This window comes from Xiphophorus couchianus, chromosome 8, assembly GCF_001444195.1.
Source record: "Xiphophorus couchianus chromosome 8, X_couchianus-1.0, whole genome shotgun sequence".
NCBI lineage: Eukaryota > Metazoa > Chordata > Actinopteri > Cyprinodontiformes > Poeciliidae > Xiphophorus > Xiphophorus couchianus.
In genome coordinates, this window is record NC_040235.1 from 25,595,733 (window position 1) to 25,612,578 (window position 16,846).

The 16,846-nt window shown below is 40.8% G+C and overlaps 1 protein-coding gene across 2 annotated transcripts in view; it reads left to right on the top strand.

Moving 5' to 3' along the window:
* Window positions 1-431: 431 nt before the first annotated feature.
* ttc28 (tetratricopeptide repeat domain 28) overlaps window positions 432-16,846 on the top strand; it is a 113,941-nt gene continuing 97,526 nt past the window's right edge. Inside the window, exons 1-2 of one of the 2 annotated variants that reach the window (XM_028025752.1) lie at window positions 432-813; window positions 5,649-6,014. In XM_028025752.1, the coding sequence (XP_027881553.1) occupies window positions 784-813; window positions 5,649-6,014 (396 nt within the window). In that variant the 5' untranslated portion in view covers window positions 432-783. The remainder of the gene's footprint in view (window positions 814-5,648; window positions 6,015-16,846) is intronic. The other variant, XM_028025753.1, reaches the window with a different exon arrangement.

Genomic DNA, 16,846 nt, shown 5'->3' on the forward strand with positions numbered 1-16,846 from the left:
ATAACAGGCACAATCATGAGAAGAGCAGGAGGAAAGTTGTTTAATGTGTAAATGGCAGCATTTTTCTCCAGGTGCCGCTCCCTGACAGTCTGGCGCCCTGGGTGGACTGCCCATGTTAAGAGTTTTTACACACCAGTTCAGTTTGGATACGGGTAAATAAACCATTTTTTTCTAAAACATTTTCCCATCCGGCTTAAACTGGGAGATGATAAAAATCTAATTTCCCAGCAACAATGTTAAAAACAAGCGTCTGGACATTTTAGAGAAGATTTAAAAAGATCAGTTTCCTGCTGTGTTTGGTTTCAATTTTACCCGTGCGAGTTTAGCTTTCATGTCTAAAAAGAACTAAGGTGCTTATTCCCTCCGCGCGCACACCGTCACTGTGTGCGGCTTTTGTCGGGCCTTAAAACGTCTATCAGGTAACTCAATTCCCCTCTGATGTCATGAGGAGTAATTGAAACCTTGCCGAGCGCTGCAGCCATGGAGCCGACCGGATCCCCGCCTCTCACCGGACAAAAATTCCGCTATGGGGAGGATCGGCAGCGGGGAACATGGCGCATTCACTGCGGATTAACTCTCCGCCGAGAAAAACTTTGGAAAGTGGCGACGTAACGCGCGCGCGCCGCTGAATCGCGAGCGGACTCGCGGCACTCATCACCGGGGAACCGACGGCCGACTCCTGGGCTTGTTTTGGATGGTGTCGGAGGCTTTTCCTGCCCTCCCTCAGTTCTGCTGCTGCTGCGGGATCAAAGTTTGGAGCAGCAGGCGGAGGATTTAGCGGAGATGGAAAAGCCCAGAGCGAGGAAAGAGAAGGTGAGGCCGGTGGAAACGTAAATTGGGGGTGGAGGAGGATGTGCGGACTGCCGGTGGGGGGAAAGAGATAAAGAAAAGAGTTTGCTGGAGCTTTTTTTTTTTTTTAAAAAAAGGTTTTTTTTAAGTAAATGCAGGTTGCTCACGTATTATGAAGTGTTGACATCCTTCAGGAGGAAAAGTCTGAAAACATAGGCGGTCCAAAGCTGTTTGGGGGCTTTCCAACTAACAGTCACCACAGCTAACCCAACAGCTTATTTCCTTTTTTTTCACCACTATTTATGCATTTTACATCCAACCTAACCTCATCTATAGTACAAATTATAGATATATATTATATATGGAGCGCCTAGTAACAAAAATAGTGTTTCATGAATAATGTATGCTTTACATTATTTTTCTATTTAAAATGTGCTCATGCAAACATATTTAGAATCAGTTATTTTTTTATGTAGAAATTCTGTTGTGATATTTTAGAGCATGAGTCACCAACCCTGCGACAGACTGGCGACCTGTCCAGGGTGTACCCCGCCTCTCGCCCGGAACGTAGCTGGAGATGGGCACCAGCAACCCTCCCGACCCCATTAGGGACAAGGGTGAACAGAAAATGGATGGATGGATGGATGGAGTCACCAACCTTTTTGCTAAAGAGGCACTTCATGAGTCCTAAGTGATACAAAGGGCTGCCAAATTGACACAGTTTATTTTTTTAAATACCGTGCCCCCATACAGCTCCTTCAAACTAGCCAGCACCAATTAGCAAACATCTTGTGGAGCTGTACATCTGCGGAGCTCATTATACAAGCAACTTCTCAGTCTGAAGTTGGTAAAAATGCTTTGAAAGGGTTAATACAGGAGCCATGTGGCGATGACTTCCTGGAGGCGGAGTTTCAGAAAGAGCAGAAAGGCCCAATTTTAACACGTTCAATTATGAAGTCAAACATCTTTTAAGTCATATTTTCACATATATACAGCATTTTTTATAACAACCAAAGTTACTTGAACATAGTTACTTGATTGTGCTATGAAATGACAACGTTTTGGCAGCAAGTAGTCATAGATTTTAGAAAGCTAACACTGCTCATCATCGTGAACATACCATCCCAATGTGAAATAAGGTGGGGACAGTATTATATGGTGTGGAAGGGAAATTATAGTAAGATAAAAAAAAACAACAAAAAAAACATTTTTTTTTAGCAAATTAAAAATATGAAAAGAGTAGGAGGAAGTTTCTTTAGTCAGATGAAACCAAAATGCAACTTTTTGGCCTAGAGGCAAATGCTACATGTTGAAAAAAAAAAACTAAGGGTCAGACCGTACCTTGAACACAACACTCCCACTGTGAAACATAGTGATGGCAGCATAGTGCTGCGGGGATTATTGTCTTCAGCACGAACGGGGAAGCAACAGATTTCAGACCGGGCCAGACAGTGACCCCATGACTGGTTCAGTCAAAGTACAGACATAAACCCAACTGAGAATCTGTGCCATGACTTGAAAATGAATGTTAGCAGATCTAATGTCGGAGCTCGAGTCACTGGTGAAATTGTCAGGAGTTAATTTCATGTTTGACCACCAACCTGTTGTTTGACACTTCTTAATCTTAAATTCGAAGTGTAATGATGGTATTCAGGTGGAGCAGTCGTCCTTTCCACTTTGGAGGTTTTCCCCTCGTATATTGGTGTTGTTCTTCAGGAATGTCCTCCCTGTGACCCGGGCAGAGACCAGGGCAGTGAATGATAAGACGGGACGACAAGGGAAGCGGCTGTTGGCCAGCAGTCTTGGAAGGACTGAGCAGGATATTCACGCTGTGTTCCTGTTGCAGCGCTGCTTTACTGACGGCAGCTCCAGCAAATTCTCCTTTCAAACTTTCATCATCTGTGTGTCTGTTTAAATAGGCTCTGTGTTATGGAGCAAACGCAACATGCAGGAACATTTATACAACTATAGATTTATGCTGCTGAGTGTCTTGTTGAGTCTTTCTTCTTCTCACCTGACCGTGTGTGTGTGTGGGGGAGAGGGGGTGCGCATGTGTGTGTGTGTGTACAGTACTGACCAGCTAACACAAAACTCATTCATCAGATGATGCTGTTTTGTTCTTGATTATGTACTTAAAATTAGGGGTGTTCCAATACAACATTACCGATATCGCTGCTTTGAGTGTTGGCCGATACCGATATTGGCCTGATAAGATAGCAGCAGGAATCATATCCATTTTTATTACGTATTTTGCAGCGTGGAATGTTAGGAAATAGTTGATCTAGTAATACTAGTCAAGCAGAGAACTATAGTCAACAACAATAGGTCTGAGAACAACTGACCCACTCATTATTAACCAGTGGGTCGGTGTTCAGGATACAAGTGCTGCTGGATAGAAATGCTGGAGCAGACTAAATTCTGGGTCGGACTAAATTCTGGGTTGGACTAAATGCTGGAGCAGAGTGCTTCTGTCGGCTTGCGTATATCAGAGATTTTAGATGCAGGCCAATATAATCCGAGACTGTTTTTTCTACTTAAAATAAATGATGTGAAGGGAACAGTGGCAAACAAACCAACTTGTTTAGCAACACAGCTTCTCGTTCGTCAACCCTTCACACCTGTGAAAATCCCAAAAGAAGCTAATCTTTTAAATCTTCCAACTATCAAAAAACGGAAAAAACAAACAAACCGCAAAATGGAATCTAATCCATATTAATCTAATCTATTAAAAATATAACATAGTTGACCAAACTGTGTGCTAAAGTTTTTATTTTTTTACAACTATATGCACACACACATATACTATATATGTGTGTGTGTTGTTCTGTCTTTCAGATGGATTAATAACTGATGAGATATTCATCGTTTTAGTTTTGGTCTAATGCATTCTAGATGTAATCTACATCTGCCATTTATCTTAAAAAGTGTTTTTTCCTGTTGGCTAAAAATGATTTATTTTTATGGACCTCTGTGAATGGAAAACTATTTGGTTGCAGTGTTATTTTGTAACAGTTCTAAATAAGTGCAACGTCAATAAAGATGTTAAGACAAAAAAAAAAAAAGGAAAAAAAGAGGTTGTTGATATCTAGGCAGCGATGTTCACTTTGATGCCACAATCGTCCCGGTTTGTTCTTAGAAATAAAACCCGTTGAAATAAGTGGAGATGGATAAACAGGCTTGTTTAAAGTGATGAAAACCTCCGTGGAGCAGAGGCTTCACTCGTATCAGAAACGTGAGGCTGACAAACGGCTCCGGTCTATTTCAAGTAAATCTCAAGTACAACTTCAAGTTTTCTGGCGTCTTCGTCAACAATGTTGGCTGATGCATTTTGAAGGTTTAGGAATCCCTTTAGCTTATGGGTGTGTGTGTGTGTGTGTGTGTGTGTGTGTGTGTGCGCCTGTGGCGATTTGTAGAGAGATAATGACGGCCTTGGTGTAAGCTCTGGTGAAGGGCCAGATTTGGAAACACCAGATCAGAGGGAGGCAGCTCTGTGGAAGCGCCTCGCTCTCGGCCGTAGTGAGCTCATTTGAGCCCAAGTTTCAGCAGCCGTGGCGACGGGAATAAGAGCAGAACCCAGTTTGACTTCGTCACTTTTTTTTTTTCTTCCGCGTCTTCCTGAAGAGTTGAAGTGGTTACAGAACAGCAGAACAGAGACGTGAACGCAGCAGTTTCTCACTGCATCACAAAATTCATATCAGGCACCCACTGTTTGCTGTTATTTTATTATTCCATCTTCAGTAATGTTTTTTTTTTTGTGTGTGTGTGAAAATGTAACTGACTGACAGCATTCTTAGAGTGGGCTGTTGTTTTAGTGACGGCTTCAAAAACTGGAAAATTACACTTAAATCAGTTGTTACTTCTCAAATGTCTGCTTTGTAAAACATCGTTAGAGAGTGAAATCATTTCTAAAAATCCTTTCAAATTTTAAATATTTCGGACATGATGGATAATTCCAAAAATGTTTCCATGTTTTAGTATGAACACACATCCTCTGTAGTTCGATGCATTCAGTGTAACATTTGGGTTTCGTTTTTTCCTGTTTCCATTTGCATTAACTCTTTATTATTTAGCCAGTCCAGATCTCACTATATCAGATCGTTCCTCAATCAGTTCCTCAGTCGTTCTTTGTTTTTCTTTAGATCCAACTGCCATTAAACAAGACATGCAGGTACAGATCTGTCTCCAATGTCAATTGATTTAAGGACCTTTTTTTTAAAACAAACGCTGTTTGTTGGATTCAACAAATCCAACATTTGTATGCTAGATAAAATTTCTACAACATTGTACATTTCCTCCAAAACTTCTCAGACATTTCCTAGGAAAAAAACAAGAAAATTTCTGAGTTTGAGAAATTACAAATTTTCAAGGAAAAAATGCAGAAATTTTTAGATTAATTTTATGAAACTCAGAAATGTCCAAGTTTTTTTCTAGAAACTTTCTTGGCTTAATTTCAAACTTTCTGATTTTTTTTTGAGGAAATTTCCTTTTTTTTCCTACACAGTCGCAAATATCTGATGATTCAGATGTAAATTATATGGTTTTGAATATGTTGTTTAAAGTAGTAGGTTTTTTTTACAAATATGATTTCTGCAAGGTTTCGATGAGACCCAATTCCATGGGAATATATCGGACAGTAGTCTGATGAAGATCCTTTAGCTATTAGCATGGTGGTACGACAACTGTAACGGGACCAAGTTATCTCAACAAGTTGAATAAGACAGCTACTCAATGTAACGCAGTTATTTAAAAAAATGATGCAAAACACAAGTAATTTTGATTATATTTTTTATTAATAGACCCATAAATGTGTTGCTATTTCTTGCTAACCGTGTCCTCCTCCTCCTCCGTCTTCCCCACAGTTCTCCCTTTTTGGCTCTCGCTCCACCATCAGAGCCACCAACCCTTCCTCCTCATCCTCTCGCTCTTCATCTCCTGGGATCCCCTCGGCCAAAGTCGGGAAAAGGCGGGATCGGATTTCTGGCTCCGGTGGTCCAGCCACCCTGAGCAAAGCCGAGTTCTTGGAACGTGTGCGCCGCAGTAACCAGGCCTGCCAGCAGGGGGAGTTTGCACTGGCTGTTCGTCTCTACACTGAGGCCCTCACGGCGGACCCGCAAAACTGCATCCTGTACAGCAACCGGTCTGCGGCCTACCTCAGACTTGGTCAGCACAGCAAGGCTCTGGACGACGCAATCAAAGCCCGTCTAATTAACCCCAAGTGGCCCAAGGTAAGACGTTTGACCTTTGACGACCTTACGGCTTTTATTGTAGCTGTCGGTTGAGCAGAGTGGATTTAAAAGTGTAAATAATGATCAAGTCAGAGGAAGAAGAACAATAATCTCCTGAGATCAAAAGTCAGAATTATTTTTTATTTCTTGGCGCTAATCGTCTTCCGTACACCAGCGTAAAATGTTGCTCAAATAAAAGTCAAACGTCTGCAACTTGTGGAATGTGGCTAACTCCAGCTGTGCTTTTACGATGCCTTGTAAAAGTGTTATTTGTGATAAACCAACGCAAAGTAGTGTGTAATTGTGAGGGGAGACCAAATTTTTGTCTGGAATTTTTTTTTTTGAAAGCGTCTCATACATTTGTAAGCAGCCATCCAGAGTGAACACTGCACTAAACTGCATTTAGCCTGGCTACAGCCGCCAGTCCTTTAGGGAATGTCTCTAGAGCAGGCGTCTCCAACCGTCGACCTGGAGATGCAGCTTTTGCCAAACTCGATGACATGTCGAAGAGGTAATTCAGTCATTTGATTTCAGCTGGCTGGAAAGCTGTTTAAAATAAAAACTACTTGGTCAAAGTAAGTATTTTTAATTTAGAGCTTTGTGTTAATGATGCGTCTATAGTAATGGTCCTAAATCAAACCACTCACTTGAAGAAAACCAGATTTAGACCACATGAATTGCTTCTCTCCTCCCCTAAAGGCTTGAAGTGGTCGCTTGCATCTAAACAGTGGAAAGTCAGAGAATATACTCCGAGTCCTTCAAGTCCTTTCAGAGAGGAAAGTGGGCAGTCGGAGGACTACCTCTGTCGGGACAGCTGGTTCCCAGCCAGCTCCGCTCCGCTTCCTTTCACAGTGAGAGAGAATGGACGGAAGTGGTGTTTGGGTGTGTATCCGAGCGGTGTGTGTGCGTGTGTGTTTGTGTGCAAGTGTGAGATAGCTTTACACGGCTGTTATTTTGTTTTGGAAACCCTGGCGAGGCCTTGGCCCGAGTTTGGTACTTAAAGACAATACCAGAAGCAGCATTCCTGTGTGTGCGTGTGTGTGTGTGTGTGTCTGCATAGTGGCGGTGTCATTGCTGTGAGCTCACTGCAGCATTCGCTTTGGGTCAAAGCTAAGGTCAGAACCGATGAACTACCAGAAAGAGAGAATCTTTCTGCTTCACTTCCTTCTTTCTACCCTACAGTCGGCCATCTTTGCTTTCTTCTCTCCTCCTTTTCTTCTTCTGTGTTTGCCTCCCACAGTTTGTCCCATTGCTGCCCCCGCTGACTTGTCTGTTGGCCCAGCGCTCTCACACACGCATTATCTGAATCTCGCACACACACAAATGGAGCGACTCGGTCATGGGAACGGAGCGGTGGAGTCGGTCAAAAGTCGCTGAAGTTTGGGTGCTTATCTGGATAACAACAGCGCGCAGGCAGGCTGGCAGCGCTTCTTTGCATTTCAATGTTGTTTTCGTTTCGTCCATCCAATGCGAAGATTTTTGAGAAAACCTTTTTGTTTCTTTGTGATTCAAATGAAGCTAAACCACACAAGTAAAACTTGCTGCAGGAGCGAAAGCCTTTCCTTTGACTGAGAAGAAGTTTTTATATACTTACAACCGACCGGGCTGTTTGCTGTCGTCCGCCTCCTCACACACACACACACTGTTTGTATTTTTTTTTACTGTTTGAAGACCGAGTAGGTTCTTTTTTTATTTTATTTTTATTTTTTTAGACAGCTAAGCCTATAGAGAAAGTGAAACTTTCTGTTCAGTTTGTCAGGTCACAGGTGACGAAGTGTTAGTTTACAGAAAACCTGAAGGAGGCGCTGTGTTGCCCATTCAGTTCCACTGGGATGTGTTTCAAAATGACAGAGCTCTTTTTATTTTGTCAAATAAATTGAGAAAACGGAGTCCATTCAATTTCAAATGGATCAAAACACACACACGCCCACCCCCCGCCTCCCCACACACACACACAAAACGCCCCACCTCATAATTTTGGCTTTGCATCGTAACATCACTACAATGAAGAAGTAGGGCCACACTAAACAAATATAAATAATACAATTACGAGAATAAAGTCATATTATTATGAGAGTAAAGTTGTTCGGCTAAAAAGTCAAAATAATATGAGAAAAAAGTCATATTATGAGAAAAACAAATTACCAGAATAAAATGAGAATAAAATAATAATATGACTTTATTGTGGTAATGTTAGAACCTTATTCTCTTAATTAAAATGTCTAAACTTTGTTTTCAGTATGGCCCTATACAACACACACAGGGTTCTCCAGCCGGCCGTTTGAGGACAGTCATCATCTTAACGCGGCCCAACATGAAAATGACTGACGGCCCTCCTGTGCACCCTGAATGTAATTATTTTCAGACACTGCCTGGCAAAAATCGGACAGTAAAATATCTGTTGAACTTTGATGGGATGGATTTGTATTTAGCTCTATTTAGTGCGATCTACAATGACTCTTTGAATGAGTTACAACAACATTTCATTTCCCTTTGGGATCAATAAAGTATTTTTGGATTTGAATTTGAACAGCCTTTCACTCCAGATTGAGCTGTGAGTCTTTCAGGGGATGTCTCTGCAGCACCTGGAAAATCAAATTTGTCTATTACTTCTTTTTTTTTTTCCTTCTCTTTTTTGCAAAGTAGCTGAACCCCAGTCAGACTGGTGGAGACAACTGGGTGCTCCCCAATGGGGGCGCCGCCATACAATTTGAAAAAATGTAAGAATTTTATTTCTTTTTTAATGTTCTGGTTATCAGAGATACTTCAACCAATAACTAAAAACAATGTTGACTGGAGGTATAAACTTTAGGAGAAGGATTTGTGAGACTAAAGTTAAAGCAGCTTCATCCTTTCCTGGCACACGTTTAGCCGCAGTCTGGTTCAGCTCGACGTTACGCTGAGGGTTCACTCAGAAGGAATCAGTGCAGATCATCAGGAAGGTGGAGGCAGACCAGATGGCTGCCCCGCTCTGCCTGTTTACAGAGCAGCCAGAGGAGTCGGCCCCGCGTCGCTCTGGATAACTCTGTCATTAAGAAACGTCTCGCTGACCGCACGCTGCACGGACGATTACTCGCATACGGGCAAAGAAGCTCTCGTTTCTTCAAGTGGGACGAGCCAGGAAGGGTTTGGTTTTGGGAAGCCTGCCCACATCAAACTGTTCAGGCTCCTTCAGAGTAAAAGCTGCTTTTGTGCTGAGAGTGAAAAGTGGTGGAGAGCTTTATCCAGGTCAGCCGGGAGACACAGAGCATGAGATGGGGGAGGGAAGGAGTCTCCAGAGGAAATGATTTCATTGAAATTAGTTTCTGTGGACTTGAAATACAGAATTTTATGTCTTTATTCAGTTTTTCTTTTAAAATAAACGATGTAGCTGCAACCTGCAGGTCCAGAGCCTCTTTGGATCTTCCACAATGGCTATTAAAAACTTCAAATAAACATGGTAAAGAAACAACTGAAGTGTTGAAAATAGGTATAATAATAAATGCAGTTTTCAGGGTTTTTTTATTGAATAACTACAATTAATTTTCACAACTGAATCACACTAAAAGTACCTGTCTTAGCAATTCATGTAAGAATTTTTTTTTGAAAAAGTTTTGGTTTTTTTTACATAAAAGAAATGTAAAGGTTTTTTTGTTGTTTTGTTTTGTTTTTTAGAAAAAAATAACCACTCATGCGGCACTGATTTACAAAATTGAAACTTTTTGCAATGCCATATTTGTGCAATTGTAGATTGGAGTAGATGTTTGCCAAAAAAACCTCAGAAATATTAAGATTAAGCTCAGAAATTTTCTAGGAAAAATTTGGAAACTTGAAAGTTTTTGTTTTTGTTGCAATTTTTCCGCTTTTCACACTCAGACGTTTCCAAGTTTTTTTCTAGAAAATCTCTGAGAAATTTTCTGGAAAAAAAAATCTAATTTTAATCTCAAAATTTGTTGAGCCTTTTGGCAGAAATGTACTCAGTTATGCTACTTTTATGCAAAACCTGTTTATTTGTTGTTTGTTGTTCTTTCAGATCCCCATTAGCATCAGCAGCATCCGCTATTCTTCCTAATTCACATAAAAAGACAGATCATATCTACCAAAACATCATAACAATTAAGTATTAAAATGACACATTATATTCTACCTGTATCGTTCCTCTTATTGAAGACTACTCCAAAATATGTTTTATTCAGACTTCAGAGAGAAACACAGATCAGATTCATCACCTGGTGTAAGAATATGACTGAAGGGGATTTTTGGAGAAACCACTAGAGAGCAGCACTGACTTGTGAAATTCACATCCACAAAGGAAAGTGAACAGTTCTTGCTGCCAAAGCGACTGCGTTGCCCTCTGATGACCCACATCACATGAGGCTTGGTAACTCACAGGCTGTGTAATCCACCCCAGCTGACTGACTTCCCCAAAAATCTGTCTCAGAAGCTGCTCTGGAACTCGTGTTATCGGCCACCTAGTGTTTGATTTCATTTTCTTCTTCTTTTTTTGTTCCCCTGAAACGCATCTCTCCCGTTATGTGCATCAGCAGGAGGGCCTGCTGCAGCTTCCTTTGCGTCTCTCAGACCTGATAATGTTCTCCCATGCTGCTGGCTCTGCGTCTCCTGCTGCCACAACTCTTCTGCAGAACATAATGAGTTTTATTTTAGCCTGCAAGGAGAGTTGGGGTTAATTTTCAGGTAATCGGAAGGTGTGTGCCTATACTTCCACTTTTTTTAATATGTAGCCAGCCCGGACTGACTGCTGACTCAGCAGCCAAACACAAGCTGCTGGTGAAGGATTTTTTGCTCCTCAGCTCAACTGTGTGTGCAAAAGGAAGGGGAAAGATAAGAAGAGTGGATCTTAATGAAAGATTGTCTCAGTTTGATGTGAACGAAGCATGGCGGGAATGTCGCATGATGAGGATTTAGCTGGCTTTCACTCTGCAGATCTATAAGCACACACTGGCAGCAGCGGCTAGCCGGTGAGCGGCTCGGTTTCTACAGCAACGCCGGTACGCCGGCCATAAGTCTGATCTTTGTTTAAAGGGGCGGTATTACCTAGAATTTACTTTTATCAGCTTTGCATAGTGATTGCGTTATTGCCTCATCAAAACATTCCTGGAGCGTTGCTTTGATTCTTTCATGCACGTTTGAGGAATCCTTTAATCTCCATGGCAACCATTTTGCTCTACAAAACGCCTGGGTGGACCTAGCCCCACCTTCGAGACGCAGCGCCTCCTCAGAACTGCAGTTTCCAAGCTCCCAAGTTTCTCCTTTGCGAACTCAGCTCCTTCAGACTAGCCAGCAGCAAAGAGCAAACACCTGGTACCACTGTGTATCAACTGCGCTCATTATACGAGCTACTTCTCAGTGCTACGCTGGTGGAAACGTTGTAAAAGGGAGGAGCCATGTCTCTTCTTAAAGAGACAGAAGCACTATTTCAAGGCGTTCAGATATGAAGTCAATTTTCTCTAAAGTCGAATTTGATATGTACAGAATTTCTAATTATATTCATATAGAAACTATAAATTGATTAGTTATGAATTAGACCAACAAATTAAGTTGGAAAAAACTGAATCCTTTAAAATAGTCAGAAAAATGAATTTAGCTAAACTTAATTCAGTGTTATAGACCTGATATAAATGAATCAGTCTTTTAATGGTAGTCATTGTCTAGCATTTTCAACCATGTAAAATAACGTGTTGAAAACAGACAGACCTCCTGCTTGGTAAAGTCACAGGAAAAGGTAAAGGCCGACTTCCACAGGAAGTGCTTTTCAATTAAAACCTGCCAGCAGCCAGTATGTGGAGAACATTCAAACTCCGTACGAAAAAACCCCAGGCCAGGATTTAAACCCAGGACCTTCTTGTTGGAAGGCAATAGCGCCCTCAGTGGCTGCCGAAGGTGCATTCACTTTGCAGAAATAGAGCTGATGTTTGAGTTTCCAGTTAACCAACATATTATTTGATGCAGCTCTTAAAAAAAAGAAAAGAAGGAAAAAGCTGGTTCAAAAGCCAACCCTCAGAATTCAACTATCAGTCTATGAATCACACACGTTACGGTTTAATTTGGTAGTTCCTTGTGCCCACAACTTGATAGTCTGCATAATTACATACTCCATAGTGTAATTAAAGCTAAACCAAAGCTGTGTCCCTTGACTGTTTCCTCTATGTTTCACCGTTGTAAAACAATCCCAACGTCTTTCTGATTTCTGTTTTTCCTGAAGTTTGGTGGCGAGACAAATAGACAAACCGAGACATTTAAGAGGAAAGAATCAACCTGTGTATAAAACATGGTCTAAGCTCTCCTCACTATTAAAACTAACACAGTTACTGGCTCATCTGTTTGACGTTTCCACAGCAATGGCATGCCAAGCTGCTGGATGCGCCAGCTCAACTGGGCATGTGTGGCACCAACTGTTTGTTTGTACCGGTCTCAGTGAAGATGATCAAAAATACTAACATAGGGCTGAAACGATTAATTGATTTATTCCCAATTAACCGATTATTGAGATAATCGTCAACTAATTTAGTAGTTGATTAATCATTAACTGGAGTATATAGACTCTGAAAAAGGGCGACTTGCTGAAAACACAACGCATTCAAACCAGAAATTAAGCCAAATCTTTACAAAATAAATACATATTCTGCATTTAGGATAAAAAAAAAAACTCCTCAGCTTGTAAATATGTTTTAGCCAAAACTCCTAAAGTGGCATAGCTTTAGCTTCACACGGTTCAAATTCGCTTAAAGTATCACATGCTGTTGCATTTTAGACAACAAAATGTTTTTTTCTTCTTTTAAAAAGGAATGAGTTTGTTAGCATTTTTATGTATTTCTAATACGTATATAAAAAAATGCCTAAGCGGTTAAATAAAATTCTGTAAAATATGCTAAATTTTACCCGATTGATTAATTATCAGAATAATCAATTACTAAAATTTCTAAATATATTTCTATTACAGTATAAAAAAAGACTTAAGTTGTTAGATAAAAACTGTAGAATGTGCTCATTTTTTATCTGATTAATCGTCAGCATAATCGATAGATTAATTGATTACTAAAATAGTCATTAATTGCAGCCCTGTAATAATATAAAAAAGAAATATTCTCCGTCTTGTATTTTCATATTAGTAGGGAAATGTGCAGCCGTCAAAGGATTAGAGAACGGAGGGCTCAGCAGTTTCGCTGTCAGATGGGGTTAATTCTGTCTTGAATGTTTCCTGCTTATCTTTAACCCCACTCTCCCCCCCACGACGCCACCCTCAAATTAAATTATGCATTCATGGGTTTAAGTGGAACTCTTCAGAAGCTGCTGCGGCTTTTGCTGTCACACAGTGTCACTGCAGGGAGGTTAAATAGGAATTCAAGACGAGGCTTTGTAAGCTTGCAAAGTTTGCTTCTGCTCCACATGTTCATTGTTTTGTTTTGTTTTTTCTGAATTGATTTGTACAGACGCTGTTCTGTTCCAGCGAATATGTCCACGAAGTGCAACGTTTAGCTTCCGTTGATACTGTCAGACACTCTGACTGAGGTAACGCAAAACAAAACGGTTAAAGAAGGAACAGAAGAGAGCAGGACAACGCTGCTGAAGGAGGACTTTGACTGAAAAAGAAAAAACTACATTCTGGATTTAACAGGGAGCTGATGAAGGGAAGCTAAGCCAGCAGAAATATGATCTTTCTCTTTTTCCTTTCTATCAGAACTTATGCTGCTGCATTTTGGATCGGCTGGAGGCTTTTAACTGCATTTTGCGGAGAGTAAAGAGTTACAGTAGTTCAGTGCTGAAGTATCATGAACTGGTTTTTCACAGCCACTCCTGGACAGGACATTTCTAATTTTTTCAAAATTCCAGATATAATGGAAGGAAACCAGAGGAACATGTATGAAATTAAAGTGACACATCCTGGTTAAAAATAACATACAGGTTCCTTATTTTGTTATCGGAGGCCAAATTAATGCCACCAGGACTCGGTGACTTGACCAATCAGTTTCTATTTCAGAGGTTCTGGTCCAAAGACGACAACTTCTCTCTTGTCTGAACTCAAAAGCAGAAAGTTAATGTCATCCAGTTTTTTATAATTCATTGGGATTTATGGGTTTATGGTTAAATATAGCTTAGTGTCATCAGCATAACAGTGGAACTCTGAGGCATGCTATCTGATTTTACCAGTTAGAAAAGAAAAGATATGTATATCTAGATAGATAATTGTCCCACTACTCAAGTAGCAACATTTTTACCAGCATTGTACTGAGAAGTAGCTCGTATAATGAGTTTAGCAGATGGACAGTTCCACCTGGTGTTTGCTAGTTTCCGCTGGCTAGTCTGATGGAGCCTCACAGTGGCCTGCTCGGTGCTCAGATGCTTAGAAACAGCAGCTCTGAGGAGGAGCTCCGTCTTGGAGGCGGGGCTAGATCCACCCAGGTGTTTTGCACAGCTGAATGGTTGCCATGGAGATTAAAGGATTTCTCAAACATGCATGAAAGAATCAAAGCAACACTCCAGGTATGTTTCTAATAACACCATAAAGAATGATGCAAAGCTCAAAAAAGGTTAGTTTTACATAACACTACCTCTTAAGGTGTTTACAGGACAGGATGTTCCAGCTTGTTAGAGTAAATCATAGTTTTCCCAGAGAGCGAAGCGCTAATTAAAAGTTCAGCAGTCTGCCTCAGCAACACAGCATCTGCGTAGTAAAGATGAATAATTCTATTGTGTGGAAAAGCTATTTTATCTTTCTCTTTAATATCATTAATAGAACCTCTTAGGCATTGTAATTGGCTAAAGTGGAAACAGATGATTTTTTTTAAGACAGAGAAAAAAGCCCAATGTGTGTTGTTTTTATTTTGTTGGAATAATTTTATTATTTTTATCGTGGAAAATAGCTAAACAACAACCCTGGTGCTAAATAGGCCCATCTCTCTGGTGTAATTGTTAGCGGCTTCTCCTCTCTGACGCTGTGATATTGGGGGCAGCTGGCTGAAAACGACCTTCATAAGCGTCCTGAGGGAGCGCAGCAGGCCCAGTCTGCAGCCGCAAGCTGCTCATAAAGACACACAGAGTGTACCTGAGTGTACCTGTTGGCTTGGACAAGTGACTACAACCTTGCCATAATGCACAAACTAACCAAATTAGCTATTAGTAAGCAGACTTGATGTACTATGCATAAACAGCACGTCCAACGCACAAGCAGTGATACGTCTTGCGTAGTTACGCTGGTCGCTATGGAATAATTTATTCATAGAGACACACAGGCCGTTGACACAGTTAGCTTACTAGTGGCAGTTATTTTGCAGTAGTTTTAATCTGCTCAGAGGTTTATGCCTCCAGGATGCAGTGAAAGCTCAGACCTTAACATTAAATTGAGTATAGATTGTATGTTTTTGCAATGAATTTGAGACATATAAATATATATTTTTTGTTAGTTCCCCCCCCCACCCCTGACTCTCATTTTATGTGTAATGCTTTATATCTACCTGATCTTTCTTTACCTCCACGATGCCAGTTTGACTCTTGAAGACTCAGATGTGTATGGGATATTGCCAGCATTCTTCTTAATTCATAAATGACCAGAGGCGTTTCAGGCAGAAGCTCATCTTTGAGGGGGAATGCTAGAACCGTTTTTTTGAAAGTGATGAAGGATGTTCTAAACACTCCAGAATCGCTAAACGATTTTCCCCCTCCAGATATCTCTACTTCCTGTCACGCTCTGTGAGATGCCACTTCTGGTTAGACGCTTGGAAAATGTATGTGCAAACTCGGTTTTCAGTATTTTAGGCATGGAAAAGCTAATTGTTCCATGAGCAGTTTGGCTAACCCCTTCATGGCTTTTTACCAATGCAACACCCTGGCTTGACAGAAGAGTAAGATCAAATTTCATTGTGTTTAGACGTTTTGTCGTAGACTTAGATGGAAGAACACATGAAAGTGAATAGTAGTGATAGTGAAAATGTTGGGTAAAGAACTTAAACTTTGCTGTAGGTTTGCTTGGTTGGAGGTCAAAGGAGTTGTCTGGAACTTTATGTGACCAAAGCTGATAAAAGTGACTTATGAATTGGTGGTTTTGCATTCACACATGGTAGCATTGTAGTTGTTGGGAGGTTACTGTGAATAAGCTCATCTGAAGCTCATTGAGTGTTTGTTAGAACTAGTTTTGTAGCAATTTTACAAGAACTGGTCCTGGTGATATTTGCTGATCTCTAGATGATATAAACTTGAGGAAGGCAGGGAGAGGTAAGTTGAAGACTCTCAATTGATCAGGAAAGGAGTTCTCCGGAAACCCAATCGCTTTGAGGTGTGTATCGTAGCAGAAGAGCGAATAAGGTGCTCGAGGACAAGAGTAACAAAGTAGATTCAAGGTAAGCGAATGTCAGCGTTCAGGGAGATGGAGATGGAGCAACAAGCCTTGGAGCACAACTAGGAGAACCAGGCTGCCACAACTATTGACAATCTGGCAACATCTGTGATTCCTTCTAGTCCTCTTCAGCAATGTTCCTTGCTGAGCAGATGATTTTCAGGTGAGGGAGCCAGTGCCACAGGAACAATACTGAATGTTACGAGATCAGAGGAACAGAAAGGGAGGAGCGAAGAGGAGAGGTAGAGACAACGACCCTAAACCTGCTCCCAGATCACAGCATAGACACTATTCCACTAGAACGACTTGTTTTTATCTGAAAGTTTTAATCAATTTCTACTTATTTAACATTTATTGAACATTAAATTGGGGAAATAAATACCTGGATGCATTTGGACATGTACCACTTGAATTCTTAGCACTGAAAGGCTTTTGACTAGATGAAATGTTACGTGTTGAGCTGGAAGGGTTAATGGTTTTATCACTGTTCAATAATGGCTCT